Source organism: Bos mutus, chromosome 15, assembly GCF_027580195.1.
Source record: "Bos mutus isolate GX-2022 chromosome 15, NWIPB_WYAK_1.1, whole genome shotgun sequence".
In the NCBI taxonomy this organism is placed as follows: Eukaryota; Metazoa; Chordata; class Mammalia; order Artiodactyla; family Bovidae; genus Bos; species Bos mutus.
Genome location: NC_091631.1, coordinates 16,764,907 through 16,786,705, shown reverse-complemented (window position 1 = coordinate 16,786,705; position 21,799 = coordinate 16,764,907). Strand labels below are relative to the sequence as shown.

General features: G+C 38.0%; 1 protein-coding gene and 1 long non-coding RNA gene across 5 annotated transcripts in view; both read left to right on the top strand.

The window, feature by feature from the left end:
- Nucleotides 1–21,799, top strand: part of LOC138990988 (uncharacterized) — a 426,908-nt gene that overhangs the window by 340,786 nt on the left and 64,323 nt on the right. The window lies entirely within an intron of this gene.
- The window catches only part of PDHX (pyruvate dehydrogenase complex component X), a 75,138-nt gene that overhangs the window by 19,920 nt on the left and 33,419 nt on the right, over nt 1–21,799 (top strand). For all 4 annotated transcript variants that reach the window (XR_011467012.1, XR_011467013.1, XM_005890897.3 and 1 more), the window contains exons 2-3: nt 2,976–3,056; nt 18,242–18,342. Coding sequence is in view for 2 of the 4 variants with exons in the window: in XM_005890897.3 (XP_005890959.2) it covers nt 2,976–3,056; nt 18,242–18,342 (182 nt within the window). In the remaining 2 variants the exon portion in view is untranslated. The remainder of the gene's footprint in view (nt 1–2,975; nt 3,057–18,241; nt 18,343–21,799) is intronic.

The window sequence follows — 21,799 nt, the reverse complement described above, 5'->3', positions numbered from 1 at the left end:
ATGACTACAAGAGGGTTAAAGTCTTAACACAATATGGGGTATTTTTTGAGTACTAAGTGAAATAACCTGTATGATCAGGGAAATAAAAAGCCACATTTCCTTTATTATAGTAATATGAATATGAATAGGAACTATAGTTGGTGCCCATTTCAAGGCCTCCTCAGTTTGCTAGGAGAAAGATAGAATGTACTGCTTATTGAAATGAGAAGGGAAGTGATATATAACTTCTAATGGAATTAAGCAATGTTATGTACAGGTTAAAATTCAAGGAGTCTAGAAAAGCCCATACTATCTTCAAAAGAATTGACGGCAGCCATCAGATATTACTTATGTGCAGCCCTTCATTCAAAACTGGTATTATGATTATGTAATTACCTTCCCACTGAAAAAAATATATTTGGAAAAGATGTGTATAGTCTTCAGGGAGAACGAGGATATACTAGAATGAAATATTCATTTTCATTAATAAATTAATACTTCCTTTTAAAAATGATTTTCTAGCATGAGAGTCTGAGGATAGATTGGTCAGATTAATCAGAAAACACATTCCACATTTTACTCTCCATAAGTCAGTATAATCAATCAGGAGATAGTACTGAATAATGGAAATGTCCAGAATGTCTTTGTTTTTTTGTCACGTTCATTTCAGAGAAGGATAATGATCTATTACAGAATTTTTATGTTTTATTGTCATTATTCAGAGAAGCAATTCCAGTTCACCCATGAAGGGTGGCTATATGAGGAATGACGTTTTTATTTTTAAAATATGAAAATTGTTGTGGTTCTTGATGTGGGAATTCATAAAATAATGTGAAATTTTCATAGTAAAGTACTTAATGTCAGAAATAATGGAAAATGTGATAGTCTCATAGGTGAGAGATTATAATAGGAGAGAATCGTAAAATAAATATTAGTTGTATCATGGCACCTAGAACCAAGGTATAAAAATATTGAAGAGAGACTTTGTTTTGAGAAAATCGAATTTGTGTTTGTCATACATCAGAATCTGGACATAGAATCATTGCAGCTCATTTAGTTTGCCTCCTTGTAGTGAAACTATGTACGTGGTTGTGAAGTATTCCATCTCATAATGTCAGGCTTGAACTTTTAATAGAGAGGGATTGTTAGGCTATTTGATTAGACACATGAAGAATACTCACATTTGAATTTCTGAGTGAATAGGCTATAAATAACCGATGACTAATTAATTGATGGTCCATATTGGTAAGGATCATCAATTATTGATGAGTGGTAATAGAGTGTAGGAGAGTACAGCCTTGGGAGTTAGGCAGAATTCAGATCCCTCGATCAGGGGCTATATTTTGCTCATATATGAAATGGGTGTGTTGACCTAGAATTTGGCTTGGGCTCTATCACTGTTGGGGTATTATTGAGAGTGATGATTCTACATTTGTATCCTTATAGTTTAGTACCAGTTGAGAAAGAGGCCAAAAGTCAGTCGGGTGGAAATCAGAGTAACAGTTTTAACGCTGATGATTTTGTTCAGTTGGAAAATGTGACTTAAGTCTGTGGCCTTCTACAGTTGGACTCCTGAGTACAACCCCAATGTAGACTTTGGCCTTTTGTTTGAGAGAGAGTTTGTGTGTATAAACTACACATCCTGAGTAACTTCCCAGCACCCACTGGGCCTGCTGGCAGGAACAGAGGGAGTTGGACTTGCTGTCTGCTGTGAAGGCGGGTCCGTTTATGCCTACTGCATAGAAGAAGGGAAGGGAAAATGCAGGCTCCCTATAGGCAGGCAGGTCTTATAATGAGAAGACAGGCAGGTGTATTTGTTCGGGTCCTTTTCCCAGTCCTTTAGAGGGGAGTGAATGAAAAGTGCAGGGAGGACAGAAGCTTCCTTCCAGGTATTTCAGAGATGGAACTTCTTTACCATGAAGCCATGGGAACTCCCCATTTGAAATTACATAAAAATTATTTGTTTCCCAAAGGAAATGTTTAACTTTATTTAACATTAGTATTAAATTTCCTTATTTCCAACCCCAAAACATCAATGGGGAGAAAAAGTCCTGTTCTACTCTTTTCCACATTTGAAATATGCTAGATGTGATATGTTTTGCTTTTTTATGTCAGAGAGGTGAATAATCTAAGAAGAGAATAAGTTTTGTAGAGGATTTCAGGGAATGTAGTTTGTTACTGTGGCTGCTGCTAAAGAAGCACCGGAGTGGGTAACTGTTTATTAGTATAACCTTCCCGTAAATTGTAATGTAACAACTGTGTGCTCTGGTCCTGGAAGGTGGAACTCTTGGAAGCACATCTGGCAAATATATGAAATATCTTCTTTTTTGATACTTGACGGAAAAGTAGCCCTGCTTTATTGAGAGGTCACGCTGGCTTGAGTCTGTCTTTTTGGATCCTTAATCGAATTCTGGTATGGAACACAATCTCAGATTAATTTAATTACAGAAGTTCTCTTGCCAGATCATCCGCAACAAGGCAGACCTCTCCTTTTCACACTTAGCAGCAAGAACCCATGATTCTTGAATAGTATGTAATGTTAGGTGAAAGTAAAAACATAACCAGTTTTTTGAAGTTTAATCTTGATTATTCTGTTGTAAATCTAATCTTAATTATTGTGTTGTAGGTTATCAGAAACCAGTTTATTTTCTTTTTATTTGCCTTTTCCTTTGGTGGTTTTACCTGTAAATATTTTTTTTCTAGTGACAAAAGGGGAAGGAGAAAAAGATGAAACATAAGTCAACTTTTTTTTTTTTTTAATCTTGTAAGCGCCTGGCTTGAAAATATGCATAGAGGACTTGGGGGAACGATGAAAAAGGAATTGAAAATATTCTGGAAAAGATTACTGAACACTTAGTTTGACCAGTTGGCTGTCTTTCAGACTGGAATGTTTTTTTCCTCAGATTGAATTTCATATTAATTTCCTTGAACTTTTTGTTGATGCCTCGTGAGGTGTATTACTTATTGTGTTTAATCTTTCCTTTTTCCAATTTCAGCTGATCCTATTAAGATACTAATGCCATCACTGTCTCCTACGATGGAAGAAGGGAACATTGTGAAATGGCTGAAAAAGGAGGGTGAGTAGTGCATTACTAGCACCTGTGTTATTTGAGCATTTTTGTTTTTTCCTAATCTGCTGGTTTACACAATACATGATATACATGAAATGATCGGTTCTTATGCTTGTTAACCTTTATTGTTTAAATAAAAATTTCTTGTGGTAACGTAGCAAAGGTTTTATGGGGTTAGCCTGTATCTCTGCTTTCACAAGCAGAGAATGATCAGCTATTTTAAGGCTTTTTTGCAAGTTTTAGTTCTTAACACTTCCTTTAGTTTCAGCATCATAAAATTGTCAATTCCCTAAAGTTAGTTTGTTACTTTATAATGACTCTGTGTATGTGTGTTTTCCTGTAACTAGGCAATCTGATTATAAACTTCACTGGAAAGAACACATAAAAAAATACTAAAAAAAACTTACAGAAGAGCAGCAAAGGAGAGTTGTAGAAACATGTTACTAAGATGTTGAAACATGTTATTAAGCCTTTGTAATTAAAACTGTGGTATTGGTGCGTAGAAAGACATACTACTAGAACTGAGTAGAAAATGAGGAAATAGACACAGATGCACACCATTAGTTATAGTTTAAATAGTGAAGGAAGATGATACTAGATTTAGTCCTTGTGTTGTGCCAGGGATAAATTACAAATGACTCAGTCACTTAATGTACAAAAATGAAACTGGACAAGTACTAGGGAAAAAAAGCTAGTGAATTCCTCTGGAAGTAGATAATTACCCTAACTACAACTCAAGCTCCAGATGCAATAAAGGAACTACAGATAATTTGATAGTAAAAATAATAACTTTAGTATAGCTGAAAACATAATAAATAGAGTAAAAAAGTGACAAATTGGAGAAGGGTGTTGCAGTTTTTAACCACAGAGGGTTAATATTTCTAAAAAGTACAGAATAAGAAAACTATCAGCTGGGCAAGATATAGGAGTAGAAGATTTGCAGAAAAGAACTACAAATTGCCTTTAAACACATGAAAAGTAATATTTTGTACTAATAAATACACAAACTAATACTACACTGATTTATTATTTCTTACCAATCACTTTAATAGAAATTTAAAAGTTTGATAAGTTATCCTGTTGATGAGACTAGAGGGAATGGGAGGAAACAGGCACTCTCAAACACTGCTGGGGGAAATGCAAAATGGTATAATCCCTTGTTCAGTTGCTCAGTCATATCTGACTCTTTGCAACCCCCATGGACTGCAGCACACCAGGCTTTCCTGTCCTTCTGTGTCTCCTGGAGTTTGCTCAAACTCATGTCCATTAAGTCGATGATGCTAGGGAAGAAAATTTGTCAATACCTAGAAAAATTACATTTATATTTACCCTTTGGCCAGGCAGTTCTATTTCTAGGGATCCTATCTCAAGGCAAAAATAAGAAAAGATACACATGTGAGGCTATTTATTACAGCAGTGTTTGTAATAGCAAAAGGTAGAAACAGTCCAGCTGTGGTCAGCAGAGTTTGATGAATAACATAGACTATACCCACAGCTATAAAAGGAATGAAGAGTATCTCTGTATACTATTGTAGCGAGACCTTCAGGGCAGAAAACCAAGGTGGAAACTGGTAGATACAGTATGTATCATTCACGAAAAAAAGAGATAGGAGTACTAATATTTGGAAATTTTAAAACAAAAAAAATTAACAAAAAAAAGTGGTTATCTATAGTGCAGTTGAGGAAACAGTGTGGTGAGTGGAGAGAGTAGACGCTAGATTTCTCTGAATGTATCTTGTTTGTCTCCTTAACTTTAGAACATATACATATTTTGCATAATTTTAACACAATTTAATTTTAAAAGACTCCTAACCGTGGAAACCAGATGAAGCAGAAGGGCCTAATTATATGCTGACTAACTGATACAACAACCATGCAGAGAGGGGCTATTTCAAATGTCAGTGAACTGCTAAATTGTAACTGAAAGACAATGACATCTCTAAAAATATAAACTGTTTAGAGTAATTGTATTATAGTGGTTATGTTGGTTGTCTTTGTTACTCTAAGGTTTTTTAAAATGTGTTTTATGGGATAAGGCAGATGAGTGATTAAGCTGATATTATTGGGAACCCAGCCTTTGGGTGTGTTTTAAAGGAAAACATATGAAAGATGGCTATGGTTAAGGAAAGATCCTGTGCTGATTAATTTTCTAGCTCTTTTCCGTGGCAGGGCCTGGAAAAACGCCAAGCCTGCTAGCGATGAGCACCCCTAACAATGAGACTATAGTCGCTAAATGCCATTTCCTGCTGAAGTTAACCAGAGCTTCTTGGAAAATAGCTGCTTCCAGGTCTGTGGCAGGCAGTGTACAAGATGGAACGTGAAAGTCGCTCAGTCATGTCTGACTCTTGTGACCCCCATGGACTGTACAGTCCATGGAATTCTCCAGGCCAGAATACTAGAGTTCTCTTCTCCAGGGGATCTTCCCAACCCAGGAACTGAACCCAGGTCTCCCGCGTGGCAGACAGATTCTTTACCGCTGAGCCACCAGGAAAGCCCAGGAATGCTGGAGTGGGTAGCCTATCCCTTCTCCAGTGAATCTTCCCTACCCAGGAATCGAACTGGGGTTTCCTGCTTGAACATATTGTCAATTTAGAAAGCAAAGCAGTTATCAAAAACTCCTGAAAGTGAAGTCACTCAGTCATCTCTGACTCTTTGCGACCCCATGGACTGTAACCTACCAGGCTCCTCTGTCCATGGGATTTTCCAGGGAAGAATACTGGAGTGGGTTGCCATTTCCTTCTTCAGAGGATCTTCCCGACCCAGGGATCCAACCTGGTTCTCCTACACTGCAGACAGACTCTTTACTGTCGGAGCCACTGGAAAAACCTTTCAAGCTAAGTTCCCCCAAAACTCCTGAGGGCATCTTAATGGACTCAGGACTCAAAAATGGGCCAATTTGTGGATCAGTAAGAGTGGTATCTATGGTGTATTTTGAAACACATTAAATATATTTGAATTCAGAGCTTTCAAAAATTCTCCTTTAGGGAATGCCAGTAAAGTAACTCATTTTGAAAACTGACGATAAGTGGAAAGACTCAAGTATTGTCCTTGCCTTTCTTCTACGAATTGTAGCTCAGAATAACCAAGTGCAAAAAAATTTCTAATTAGTGGCATATTTCCAAATTCTTAAAAGATGGAGGAATGATAGAATGTCACTGTGTCACAATTTTGCAGACTCTGATGAATTAAGGGATATTGCCAGTGATCATCAATGGCGTGCTATTATCACAAAAAGAGAGAAAACCAGCTAGTACACCCCACCAGCTATAAGATTGTCTTGCCAGAAACTTGAGCCAAATGTGGTCAAGCTTATAGTTCTAACACCAATTTCCAGGAGATATAGAGGATGCATTCAGTGACACCATGAGGAGTATAGCAGCATAATCCAGTTCCAGTGTAGGGACCTTATTTTGTTTATGATTCAAGTAACTAAAACATTTGGGCACATTGGAAAATTACATGTTTAATGAGATTAAGGCATTAATCATTTTAGAGGTTTAATGGTACTGTGATAATCATTTTAAAAATTTTATCTCTAAGAGATATGAGTTGAAATACTTACGTATGAAATGACAGTATGTCTGGCATAAACTTCAAAATACCTCTGGTGGGAGGATGAGCAAAGTTGTTCATGAGTCAACTGACAGTTGTAAAAGTTTCTAAGTTGGTTTATTAACTCTCTTCATCACTTCTGAGATGTTTCTGCTAATCTTTTCTAAAGTTGTACAGTCTGTAGCCTTTGGGATATAACTTGGAGTGAGAAACTACTCTTTCCTCAGCTTTTTATAAGCTCAATGTGAATTTTGAATCTTGTTAGTAAGAGAATATTTGTTATAATAGTACCTAAGCTGTATTAATCTCTTCCTTATATAGAAACCATTTTACCAGATTTTTTAGAATGTGTTTACTGAAGTAACATTGGTTTCTAGCACTGTGTATTTCGTGTGTACAGACTCATATTTCTTCTCCCTGTGCTGCGGTATGCTCACCACCAAAACCTTAAGTCTCCATCTGTCACCATGTGGCTGATCCCCTTTACCCATTTTGTGCTCTCTGCCTTCCCCTCCCCTTCCCCTGATTACTAGGTAACCACTCTTCTGTTGTCTGTGGCTCTGTGTTTGTTTGATTTATTTGTTTTGTTTGTTATATTCTTTGTATGAGTGAAATCATATTTATCTTTCTTTGCATTATTTCATTTAGCATAATACCCTCAAGGTCCATCCATGCTGTTGCAAATGGCAAAATTTTCATCTTTTTTATGACTGAGTAGTATTCCATTAAATAATGTATTTATGTATATATCTCACATCATTATCCATTTATCTGTTGATGATCACGTAAGTTGTTTTTATACAACTTAAGTATTATAGTAATTCTTGTAAATAATTATTTTGCCAGATTTTAAATACTTAGTATGGTGCTTAAAAAAATATGACTAAGTATATGGAGGCCAAAGAGATGAGGATGCTACAGTGCTCGTGGTACAAAAGAACAGAGGAAAAATTACTGTGGAGGAAGCTGGAGAAGGAGACGTTTTATTTTTCTGGCAGCTGGTTTCTTTTCCTCTTTTGTTTCTGTTGTCATTGCCATGTACCAGGTATTAGCTGTGGGATGGCTTCTTTAGCCATCTCCGTGTGCTTTACTCCTCCTGCAACATATTAAACTTTTGGAGAGTTGAATTTCCATTAGGGTTTGTTGAACAGATGTTTAGCAATATTGACCATATGAGTTCCCCATAGCCATTATTATGCCTCAGATTGATAAATGATAAACCAGGCATTAAACATGTAAAGGGAAGAGGAATGAGTGAGCTGAGAATGAAGGACATGGTCCGGGAGGACTGACCCCAGCGGGTAGCCCTGAAAGGACTTCTGGGGTCTCTGTGAAATTCAGTGGGCACAGATGTCATCCAGACAAATGCTGGTATTGAATGGTCCACTCTAGTGCTTATGAAGTGGTATAGAGAGGGTTTAGGCAGTGGGCAGGAGTTCAGAGTATGACAGGGCTGTGCTGTGATTCTAGGAAATGAGCCATTCATGGCAGTGTTGGGGCTGGGAAGCAGGCTGCAAGTGGAAGGAAGTACAAGCTTGGAAGTATGAGAGAAAAGTGCCCGGTTCTTGTGGGTAAGGGGCAGGACTGGGGTGCTCGAAAGGCACTGAGACAAATGATAGAATGGGCCTTGCAGCCAGAGTTTGGATCTGTGGGCTGGGCCAGTACAGGAGATGAGAGGTATGACACAAGGAGGCTCTTTTGTGACCCCGTGGACTGTAGCCTGCTAGGCTCCACTGTCTGTGAGATTTCCCATGCAAGCCTACTGGAGTGGATTGCCAGTTCCTTCTCGAGGACATCTTCCCAGCCCAGCAGTAGAACCCAGGTCTCCTGCATTGCAGGCAAAATCCTTACCACCGAGCCACCTGGGGAGCTCTCTAAAGCCATATGCTAACAGACAAATATACTTGTTTGACTTGGAATTTAAAATGCCTGCTCTGTTGAAAATGTTCTCTCATAGGCCTCTTCTCATGAGGCTTTGGGGGTTCAGATTTGTAGTAGTTGCCTTTTCTGGAAACGCACAAGTAGAGGTGAAGCAGTCTTGGGCTGATAATCTTCCTGGATTACTTGGCAGATGCCATTATTCTGGAAAACATAGTCTCTAAGCCAGTTCACACAAGATTCCCAGATAAAGTCCCACTTTAACCACAAATTCACAATTCCAAATTTAGTAATTGACATAGAAGCTCCCTTTTAGGAGCAAAAGTCATTAGACATAACAAGCAGCAGAATTAGACCTCCAAGAACTTCAGTTAATTGGAATTACTGCATATATCAAAACATATGTTTGAAATGATAAAACTTGTAAGAGAAGGAATTGAAACTATGAAAAAAGACAAACACAATCCAGACAGATTTGAAAAAGACAAGTAGAACTTCTAGGAATGAAAAATATTGTCTCCAAAATTAGAAAATGTAAAACTCAGGTTTGGGTTAAAGTGTAGACGTGACTGACAAAGGTTTCGTGAAGTCCAACCTGAGATTAGTCTGCATGCAGCAGTGAGATAAAGCAGTAGAAAATATAAAAGAGAAGCTGAGACATGGAGAATAGAATGAGAATCCTCTACTAACCCAATAGGAAGAATTCCACAAGGACAAAAAGAGAGAATGAGGAAGAGGTAATAACCGAAAAAAAAAACCTGACAGAGACTTTTCTAGAATTTGAGAAAGACAAATGTCATGTAAATGAAAGAAACAGTGCTTCATTAGGAAGCATTTTGAGCCATTGGCTCTGCAGGGTTGCTGCCACCTTTTAAAGTAATTATCAGTATCTAAGAAAGTTCCACCTTTATTAATAATGCAGTCAGTTGGAATCTATTTTTAAGTTTCTTTTTTCCTGATGAATTACAGAGCTTTGGCTGTTTCCATATTCAGCATGACAGAGTGTTGGTGTCATTAAATAATGATTCAGACACAGACCAGCCTTTTAAGATTATTATAAAAAGATTAAATTTCTTCACACTTTGAGACCTGAGGGGCAAGTATTAATAGATAAGAGGGTTCTTTGGACCACATTTATCTCTTGGTCTTTCAGCTCACTGGCAGTCTGATAAGTTATTCACAGCCATTAGAATATGGTGAGTATGATGAAGAGCCAGGAGACAAATGGTTTCATTATTCTGTTCTTTTTTAATTTTGATTACACGTGCTGTTTTCATATAGGACAAGCCAGGATGTACTTGAAGCCCTTGGAGGCTGTTTCCTTGATGGTTGCTTTTAAAATTCTGTGTTCTACCAGCTGAGGAGAAATGTTTACCAGTACACATAAGTAATAGAGAGAAGTCTAAATCCTTGATTCTCTATAATTCACTGGCTTCTTTTTTAAGTTCATCACCTTTATGAATTTTTTTTGGTGTGTGTGAGCATAATTTAGTTCTTTATGTATTGTATACATGGGTAGGATTATATATGGCTTAGTGTGTTTAGTGCTTGATACACAACTTGGTTCTATCATTATGTGTTAAAAACATTTATATTCTGTAAGAAAACATTTATATACTTTTTATCTCACTAGCTACATTTAAAAAACATTTTTATCTTGAGATCTTTATTGTATGGTTACTATTTAAAACACTGAGTTTAAACTTTCAGGCATTTAAGAGGATTGAAATTTTTTTCATGAAAAAGAATAATGTGTCTAATTTTGAATCTAATTTATTTTTAAGCTAAGGCTAATGATCTGATGGTGGATGGCAGTTGGGTCTTAAAACTAACATTTCTTGAAAATGGGAGACTGTAATTCACAACTGTTACGTGTGTGTGTGTGTGTGTGGTAAGCCAAGGCAATAAGAGTACTGTGTAAAAAACTCTGGCCTGGATTTGTCCTTTGGGGTTCCCACTCTGCCATGAAATATCTGGAAGTGAGTTTAACTAGATGATATATAAGATAAATCGTTGACTTCAGAATTCTGTGATAACTCAGTTTCCTTCTCTTTTTTGAAGTCATAGTGTTTCATAACCTCCTCAGGAGTCTCATGAGTGTCATATGAAATCTGCCTCATACATGGAGGGTAGGGAGAAATGGAAGAAAGAGGCTCCAGTTTGATAATGTGCCAAGTTTAATAAGCAAGGGGACTTTCATGAGAGGCCACAGGCTGGGTTGAACCGCACACCACCAGCAAGAATCTTAAAAGTATACAGAGGCCTACACTGGGCTCAGTCACATACACTGTCCAGGTGATCTCAGCACCAGAATTCTATCTCATGGCTATGTTCATGGACAGCTTCTAGGGCTGGGAAGGCAAGCAGAGTGCACATTTCACAGACAGGGAGTGGGTGAGGGACTTCCATTCGCTCTTGTACAGCCAAGTGGTCACAGCCTCCTGATAACCACTATCATCACACGGAAACATGTAATGATACCGCATATAAATTATTCCCATCTTTGTTGATCTAATGAGTGTTAGAAAAGTAGTTTCATAATGAATATTACGATACTTAATTTCAGTCTGAGGATTAAGTAAAGAATATGCATCATTAAGTTAGTAGAGAAAACAGTTCAAAAATGCTAGGTAACATGTACAATTTCAAAATCTGTTGAAAGGTGAATTGTACTGCAATTCCACATTTTTATTTCAAGTTTGTTATTTGATGGGGGAAGTGTGCATCAGATATTTTTATTTAAAGTGTATATAGATTATTTTTTCATCAATTTAAAGGTCAAATCATGGGGTCGCAAAGAGTTGGACATGACTGAGTGACTGAACGGAACTAAACTGGAAGGTCAAATCTGTTAAAACAACAAAAAGGAAGAAAATATTCTTGTTCCCTCCTATTGTGAGAGCATATTTAAGAATATGAAAAACATTGTTTTCTTTCTTGAGATATTTAAGAGCATATCCTGAAACACTGGAACAAAACTAGGCTGAGATACTAACAGTTTTGTGCGATACTTGGCCACATCTGGAACCCACGTAGAACTTGCTTTACAGCCGTGTTACTGCTGCTGCGCTTGGTGTTTTTATCTGTCAGAAACTGTCACTTCATGTGGGCTTTGCTTCTGTCATGTGACTGGGAATCTTGAATATTTCAAACAATTTTTAAGCAAACCTTAGATTATATCTAACTAATATAGTGTATAGAATTCAGAAATAAAACTGTCTTGGATGAGTTGATCACTGAATTGTTATAACCAGGTGCTACTGCAAAGTTAAATGGGTCTCTGGCTTTTATTGTAGATGGCTTTGGTTACTGTTTTTTTCTGGGGATTTGTATACATGTTTGGATGCTAAAATGGAAAAATTTTTAAATGTGTGTTTCACACATAACTTCAATGTTGTTTCAGTATACTACTATTTTAACAGCTTTTGAGGTATAATATACACACTGTAGTCTTCACCTATTTTAAATGCACAATTCAGTGATTTTTTAGTGAATATATAGAGTTCTGAAACCGTCATCAAAATCCAGTTTTAGAACATTTCTATCACCCTCCAAAAAATCCCTAATGCTTGATTACAGTCACTTCTTTCTCTTACCACTATCTTGATCTGCTTTTGTCTCTAAAAATTTGCCTTCTCTGGGCATTTAATGTAAATTAGAATCATGTTTTATGAAGCCTTTTGTGACTGGCTTCTTTGATTTAGCGTGATCCTGCAGTTCATCCATGTTGTAGCATGTATCAGCAATTCATTCCTTTTATTGCTGAATCACATTTCATCATTATGAATAGCATTTCCCATTTATTGTTAATATTTCTATTATGGCAGAATTCTAGAGTTGGTGAGTGGAATTACAGGTTATGTTATTCAGCAGAGCTTTCTGTGGTGATGGAAGTGTTCTGTGTCTGCAATGTCCAGTGTAATAGGCGTTAGCCACATGTGTGATGGGCATTGCAGTACAATGTAAGAGCAGAGGGATGTAGGGAGGTTAACTTTGCCTAGCAGTTTCCTTCTCAAACAACTACTCATGCCTTCAGCCCTCAGAGTAGGACTTCAGATGGCCTAGGAGCTGAGTTGCCTGGGCCGTGGGGCATACAAATGGTATCTTTTCATGTGTGGTGGAAAGAGTTGGCAAATCCTGACTAGGGGCCCCTTCTCTATCCTCCTTCGCTGCCTGGGCACTGACTGGATGGGACTTCTTGGCCTGCTTGTTAGTCTTCTTCCTCAGTCAGACTAGAAACTTCTTGAAGCAGGTCTATTTTATTATTATTTACCATCGGGCCTTGCGCAGTGTCATTCACATAGGGGCAGCTAGTAAATATTTGTGTTGATAAACAGTTATTTTTGTCTCTCATCATAGTTGTCATCATGGTTCAATTTAACACTAAGATGAGGTGTTTTCTTTAATGTTCATGTAGACGTGACTTACTTGGTCTCCCGCCGCTACCACCACACACACCTTTTAAGTAAAGACTTGGATTCTTCACATTCGGCAGAACAGAATTATTCTGCGAAAGTCATGGAATGTGCTTAGTTGATACAGATTATCACTAACTGTCTGGTCTGGACACACCCAGAATCTGAAAGAGAAAGGGACGCCTGCCTGCGCGTACTCCAGTCCTCAGCCGCCCGCCGGGACAAAGGCTCAGCATGATGACGATGCTGGCTTCGGTGCTGGGGAGCGGCCCCCGGGCGGGCCTCTGCTCTGGCCCCTCCTGGGGCCCGCACTCTCGCTCCGGGCCCGCTCCACCTCGGCTGCTGACCCGCACCGCCAGGCGATGGCGCAGGAACACGGCGAGGCCGCCGGCTCCTTCTACAGCCAGTCAGCCCTCCTCCTCGCGGCCGCTGAGGAGCCGTCTGTCGCCTCGCGCCGGCCCTGGTGCTCTGTACCAGCCTCTCGGGCTTCTCCTCTAGACTGAACTCGTTGTGGACAGAGCCACATTTTACTGTTGTGTCTACACCCGTGCTTACTGATGAATGCCTTATGTACTAAACGAGTGTTGAATGATCTGTCTGAAATGATGAGTACGCACGCAGTAGGGAACTAGAATGAATCTTGGTTCTCAATGGTCATTCATAACATATCTAACTTCTTAATCTAAAGATGTTGTGCTTTTTGAAGAGGTATGTGAAGAGTTAACATTGGCAGTTTCATGACTTTTTTTTTCCTAATGGCTGTACATTCAAAATCTTCCTTAGAGTCAGAGAGAGATTAATAAGTAACTTGGTCAAAATTACCAACCAGTAAGTGTCAGGGCTTGGAATAAACCTGTGTCTGTGTTGGAAGAGCTCTTTGTAACTCCTGTGCCTTGCAGGCTCTCCAAGTTATAGCACTAAATTGTAGACCAAGGCTGAAACTGAGTATATTTGGAATCCTCATGGCTCAAAATTCTTCTTTGGCGTTCACTTTATCTTTGATTATTGATGTGTATGTAGAACCTTAGTTGTGTGATATTAGGGGTAATGTGCCTTACATAATAATACAATGTTTTACACCTTGCTGTGGTTCCTGGGGAAAGTTCACCACATAATTAGATGCTTCTCTCTGTTTATTTACATTTTATCTCCCTCTCAGGACTCTCATATAGCTGATATATATGTCTGTTTTTTGTGAATGGGTGTACATTTAATTAAAATAAAAAGGAGACAGGATACATGAGTTTTTAAATGTCAGAAACATGCTACAAATCAAATGTAGAACTGAAAGAAACGGTTCAGCTTTGTTTCAAGGACAGTTTGGTGTATACCTTATAAGGAAATGAGGAGTTGTGATATTACTTCAGTTTTTCCCTGAAATGTTTTCATCTCACACTCATTATGTATGAGGCACTGCCTGGAGTCCTGGGGAATGAGGCAGAGTATGAAACACCTGAGGTGCCTCCTATTCCTATTGTGAAGTTCATAGTTTGGTAAATAGAGGAAAACCCATTTTTAAAAAATAATAGCAGGAGCGTAAAATTTCATAGTGCAACTTGTGATTAATTACAACTACTCTAGGGATTCAGGAATAGGAGCAAAATGATCTAGGTTGATCTATGGCTGAGATACGATTTGCGAACGATTTTCAAAGGGTGTTTGGAATTTGAAACAGGCAAGCACAAATGACAAAACACTATTTTACAGTTTTCCTTTGGGCAGAATTTCTTTCCTGGGTGTCTAAAAGAAGGATTTAAGTGCCAGGTTGCCTCTTTCAGTTGTTTTTTCCACGGTTACAACAGAAACGTATTAGGATGTGATTCCTTTCCGTTTGCAATGTAGCCTGTCCTGACTACCCTGAAATGTGTCAAATAAAGAAGTAACGTGAAATTGTGTACTCTGGCACAGCAGCTTTCTCTGAGTGACAGACAGGATTCCTTTTTGGGTCTGATTCCTGCTTGCTTCACCAGCCTAATCTCTCATGGCTTCTCTCAGGTACTATTGGCCAGATCCTTTGAAGGCCCCTGTTCCTCTTTTGCCTCGGGGGGGCTTTGGGTATGCTGTGCTTTCTGCCTGGATCACTTGCCCCTTTGCTAGATTGCCTCCTCCTCATTTTTTCAGGCTCAGATTTTTCTTTTTTTTTAAGAAAGCCTTCTCTCATCTACCAAAAACTGAATTAGATGCCCCTCTTGAATGTTGCCATAGCATCCTGATTTCACCTAATCCCACTGTAATTTCCACTTAATTTGTCACAAGATAGTAAGGAAGCTTCATAAGGTCAGAAATCTTAACCGTTTTGTTTTTTGTTTTCCCCTCACTGTTGAATCCTCAGTACCATAATATATTTTCAATAAATATTGGTTAAGTAGGAAAATTTCTCTGGGGTTAGACAGAGAGAGCCTATTAGGTGTTCAGTAAATATCTAACAGATAGTTTATTTCATTAAAATAGTTCGTATTGGTTGTTCTGAACTATTTTAACTGAGGTATATTATAGCCATCTATGTGAAAATCTTGGTATTCAGTGAAGGAGTTTTAGTACAGTGAACTTCTAGAGCATATTCGTTATTTCTGCGTTTTAGATTTTCCTTCATGTTCTTTTATTGAGTATGTCTATTCATGTTGCTATGCCAGCTGTTTTTGGTGGGTATGCAAGGGGGTGTGTTTCTGTGTTTTGTATTTTTCTTTCTCCTTTTATTCTATTTTTGTTTTAGGTCTGTTTCTTATAAGCAACATTTACCCAGATTTTATTTTTTTTATTTGTTTTGATAATCTCTTATAGTAGGTGGTTTTAATCCATTTATATTAATTGCAGTTACTGGTATGTTTGAACTTCTGCCATTTTTGTGTTTTCTGTTTTTATTCTTTGCTTTTTTCTTTTCATGCATCTGCCTTTAATTAGATAATACATCTTGTTATTTTCTATATTTCCTGCTTTTATGAATGCTGTAGATTGTATTTCCATTTTTATATTTTTTGGCATATACCATTGTTTTTAGGATACATATTTATGTATATGTTGCCAGTGGAATGTAGAATTATCCAGTATTTTTTTTTCTCTTGTCTATATCAAAATTCTGTATGTTTTATCAAGCCAAAACTAACTTTGCCCATCTTGCTATTTTTTAGTGTTTGGTTGTAAACTTTTGTAGCCCCTCGGACATTCCCTCGTAAATGACCGCTAGTTAGCACGTCCTCGTTTCCTGTGCTGGCTTGTGTTGCATAGGCCATGCGGCCCCTCTGTCTGCTTTTCTGTTTGATAAACTGCATTTTGTAGTAGCTCATCAATAAGTGGTACATTTTCTTAGCTTTTATGTATTTAAAGAATACTTTTCCTTCATTCCTGAATGGTGGTTTGGCTGCATATAAAATTCTAGACAGTTATTTTTCCCCAGCTTTTTGAAGATACTACTGCATTGTCTTCTGACTCTATTGCAGCTGCTGAGAAGTGTGCTCTCAGTCTGTCATTCCATTGAGGTAATCTCTTTTTTTTCCCTCTGATAGCGTTTAAGATTGTGTTTCTGTTGTTGACTGTATGCAACTTCTATACGGTGTATCTACAATGTGGAGTCACGTGTATGCAGTAATTCTTTTTATCAAGGTATTACCTGCACAAAGTGTAAACTCAGTTAATTTTTATATGCACATGTATCCAGGTTACCAACACCTAGTCACAATGCAGAATATTTCCAGCAAGTTCCAAGACTCCCTATATCCCCTCCTAGTCGATACATCATAGATCACCACACTGTAAACTCATTTAGTACGCTTTCATTTTGAAGATACATATCTCTTTTCAGCTCTAGAAATTCTCAGCAATTATCTCTTCAGTTACCGTTTCTCCACTATTCTCTCCCATCTCTTCCCTTGGAACTCCTTTGGACAAATGTTGCAGCCTCAATTTATGTCCTAGCTGCTCTTTTCTACTTAACTTTGTCTGCTCATATTAAGTTCCAGGTAGTTCACTGAAGCTATCTTTAATTTACTAAATCATTCTTTCACTACCTCACCTGTAGAACATATCCATTGACTGTTTTTTTTTTTTTTTTTAAATAAAATTTCATTCATTGTATTTTTCATTTCTAAAATTTCCAGTTTAGTTTTTTTTCCCCTTTCAACCTGATAATGTTTTGTTTCTGTACATTATTTTTCTTTTTTAATCTCTTGTTCTTGTGATGGATCTTTTATCTTTGTGTGTTTCTGAACATCCTTAAGATACTTATTTTAAAATCTTTGGTGGGTTGCATTAAACAAGTTGCATCTGAAATGAATTTCTGAGTCGATTCCTGATTTCTGTGGTTTTCTTTCTTGGCATTAAATTTCTTCATGTTTTGGAACTTTGTTTTACCATTTACTTTTGAGGGGAATGTTTTTGTTGTAGTTTCAATGTCTTCCCACCTGTTCCTGGGTCTCCCCTTCCCCACCCCTCAGTCTAGGGATGTTGCCCGACCCTGTTGATACTTGGTACACTGGCAGGTGCACTAATGGAGCCAGAGGGTGGCTTGGCTCTGTTCCTGGTCTTCAGGTAGTTTTTGTTCCCTTCTTAGTACCTTATTAGACCCACACTTCTGATATAAAGTCATAGTTCTAGTCAGAGGTTTGGGTTCCTTATTTTATCAGTCTCCTGTTACAAGTAGAGCCATGATCCAGCCCTAGCCTTAAGGAGAGAATCGATGTGAGTAGTTCCCTGCTTTTAGTTCCCTTTGCGCCAAAGAAAACCACTATACATCACCCTTACTGTGTACCTGCTTTTAGATCCAGAAGCCAGCAGGTCAGGTTCTGCTCTCCATTTTTGAATATCCATACCATTTCTGTTGCACAGAAACATTTCTTATTTGACCTTAGCTGTGTCTTTGATTTTCTCTCATCATGCTTCATATGTTTTTATTCATTTTTGCTCTGTGCCGGCAGGGTTTCTGAACTCGCTTAAGATGTTAAAGAGGTGGTATTTATTGTAAAACTGTTTTCTTAAGGAATAATAGTCAAAATATATTCAAAAGAAAGGACTGTGGGGTCTGGAATTGATTTGTTCAGAGGAGGATATGCATCCCCTTCTATTCTCCATAAAATGTGATTTAATATTTGCTCAACAATCTCTGTAATCACTTCTTTATTATAAGAGATATAACTTATGTCATTATTGGGCTTTTGGAAAATGTGACAAAGCATACATATACACATAAACACACAGAAGCATACACACGGTATGAGAATTACTTGTCATTCCACAGCCCAGAAACAGCTGTTGAGTATTTTGATACTTAATATCATGTTTAAACACTTACACCCACCAACTCACATAATATTCATATTTAAAAAACAAAACAAACCCAGTCTTGTTTTGTAGGTGAAGCTGTGAGTGCTGGAGATGCCTTATGTGAAATAGAGACTGACAAAGCTGTGGTTACCTTAGATGCGAGTGATGATGGCATCTTGGCCAAAATAGTGGTAAGTTTTTATTTTGATTGTCTTCAACAGGATGAAGGTTTCTTAACTGTCAAGTTCTTTAAAATTGAGTTAGTGTTTATTTGTACCTCTTTGTGTTGTTGTGGTTTTGTATTGTATTATATCTACATAATACATTTTAAATTCAGATGTTTAAAATATTTCAGTGTTAGGTCTAATAATAATCAGTGATGATCAGACAACATAGAACTATTTCAACTATGATAAAGATGCTCAGTATTTTGGGTTCTCTAGCGGAAAATGCAGAGAAGGCAGTGGCAACCCACTCCAGTACTCTTGCCTGGAAAATCCCATGGATGGAGGAGCCTGGTGGGCTGCAGTCCATGGGGTCACTAAGAGTCGGACACGACTGAGCGACTTCCCTTTCACTTTTTACTTTCATGCATTGGAGAAGGAAATGGCAGCCCACTCCAGTGTTCTTGCCTGGAGAATCCCAGGGACGGGGGAGCCTGGTGGGCTGCCGTCTATGGGGTCGCACAGAGTCAGACACGACTGAAGCGAGGTAGCAGCAGCAGCAGCAGTGGACAATGAGAAGCATTCTGAATTGAGGGAGGAGAAAAGTATTCAAGGTGAAATTTAAAGACAAAGAGAACAATAGTTAAAGCTTGAGCTTGCAGTTTCCAAGTTTGTAGTTGGTAAATTTTTTTTTTAAAGAAATGTTTCACTGTAATCTCATGAAAATGAGAAATCTTACCTTCATCTATCCTCAGGACTCCCGGGCCTGAAAGGTGTGTAAAGTCAGCTCATCTCCTTTCACTGGACAAGATTATTTGAAGTTGTCCTGTGCAGTCTTGCATGTGGCTTTCATAGCTACACTAAGTTTCCTGATACTTCCTCATCCTTACAGTTTTATGCATCCTTTATATTTTTACAATTATTTAAAATATAATTGCATAAAAATGTATCTGTGATTATATGCTCAGTCGTGTCTGACTCTTTGTGACCCCATGGACTATAATCCGCCAGGCTCCTCTGTCCATGGGATTTCCCAGGCAAGAATACTGGAGTGGGTTGGCATTTCCTCTTCCAGGGGATTTCCCTGACCTAGGGATCAAACCCTTGTCTCTCCTGCATGGGCAGGTAGATTCTTTACCACTGCACTACCTGGGAAGCCCTAAAAAGATATGTATATGGAATATTTCACATTCTTGCATGCTGTTGACAGTCATATATTTTGATAGCATATTTTCTGTTACATGAACAAAAGAAAATATGCTGTAGGTCTAGTAAAACCAAAGTCATTTCCTTTTAGATCTAAGTTTTAATATACTGTAGTAGTTTTGAAAACTTCTCTCAACAGTCTTTGCTTTATAACTAATTAAAAATATGAAGCTGTTACTTGGAAAACTTTAGTTGTATTATTACATGCTGAAGTTAGTGTAACCCTTCAACAAAAATGTGTAGCAATACAAGAGAGGTTACTTAATTAACAGAAGGAGATATAATGTAGCCAATAAAAAGTAATTCCTAGGAAAAAATGTGATTTCATTATAAGTTAACAAAAATTCAAAAAATTTGGGAGAACGCTTTTATAATTATATATAGATGGTGATTACAGTCTTGCTAAGTAGCTCCAGTCGTGTCCGACCCCATAGACGGCAGCCCACCAGGCTTCCCCGTCCCTGGCATTCTCCAGGCAAGAACACTGGAGTGGGTTGCCATTTCCTTCTCCAATGCATGAAAGTGAAAAGTGAAAATGAAGTCGCTCAGTCGTGTCCGACTCTAGCGACCCCATGGACTGCAGCCCACCAGGCTCTTACGTCCATGGGATTTTCCAGGCAAGAGTACTGGAGTGGGGTGCCATCGCCTTCTCCAGATTACAATCTTACAGAACTTTAAATAAAAATATAAATATAGACAAGATTGGAATGAAGTGTTATAAAAATTTGAGGTTTGTCTTTGGGTAGTAGAACTAAATGATTCTGCTCTTTTTTTCTGTTTTTCTCTATATTCTTAATTTTCTATAATAGGCATTTTTTTATAATGGAATATTAGAGTTTATATGAAAAGTAAGTGACATAAAATGCATGAAGCCTGTCTGCCGTTACATGGTATACTCACTGATAGAGTGTGTTTGTTTCTTACCTTCTAGGACAGTTGTTGGATAATGTGGTATATATAGCAGCTAAGATTGTAGGCTCTGGAATCACACTGTTACCTGATTCATATAGATGATCAATTCTGCCAGTTGTTAGTTATGCCATGATTGGCAAATTCTTTAGCGTTCCTAGTAAAGTGGAGGTAGCTGTAATACCCTAGGTTATGGGGTAATAGTAGAGATTGAGATAATGCATATATGCTCATTACAAGGCCTATCACCCACCAAGTGTTGGTAAACATCACTGTTCCCATTATTATTACACTTACTCATTCAGTCTTGGTGACCATACCCCTATTTCAGCCTGCATATTTATCTCATAATTTGTGTTAGTTTTTGTGACTAGACATTAAGTGTCCATTCATGCCTCTGTAGCGTGATTTGTACAGACACGCTGCACATCTCTTAGTAGTCACTTGATGTGGTCTCACTCCTGAGCCACCAGCTCACCTCCACTTTGACCATGGGTATAATGCCTTCTTTTGTACATTCTATCCAGAGACTGTACTTTGGAATGTCATACTTAATATTTTATTTTTTGCATTCTGATTTGTCAAAATTCCTTTCAATTGTCATCTTCCCTATTGATAGCCATGTTAAAACACATTGTTGAAAATACTTCCTAGGAGGAAATATGAATGGAAGACTAAAAGTTCTGTACCTTTATAACTAGAAAAAAGCAATTGTTCTTACCAAAAATGGTTTCTTTTACTAATTTATGCAGCATTTTGAAAAGGAAAAACATTGTTTGAAGTAGCACATGTAATAAGCCCAGCTGTGTGTGCTTTTGGCAAGCTGTGTCTTTGGCCTCAGTTCTGGATTGTTTGGCTATGAACGTCTTCCAGAATTGATAGCATTTTTCACTCAGGTGCTTAGTAATACATTTCAAATTAATAATGATGTCTTAGGTCAGGAGTAGCTATTCATCTGGGCCCCAAAGCTCTGAACAGGTGGTGTGAGGCGGTATGATTGATAACAGCTTTAGTTGTACAAATAGCTATTTCCTTGCCAAAGGCTGTATGTATGTGCTTTAGAGCCCTGTGGTTTTATTATTATTCCATATGCATTTTGGATAATAGGAATGGGAGTATATTCATATCACAGTGTGTGCAATTTTATAGGGGGGAAAATGGAGGGGAGATTAAGGAGCGTCTGCCTGCAATGTGGGAGACTTGGGTTCGATCCCTAGGTCTGGAAGATTCCCTGGAGAAGGAAATGGCAACCCACTCCAGCACTCTTGCCTGGAAAATTCCATGGACAGAGGAGCCTTGTAGGTTACAGTCCATGGGGTCGCAAAGAGTCGGACACGACTGAGCTACTTCACTCACTCACTCACTGATA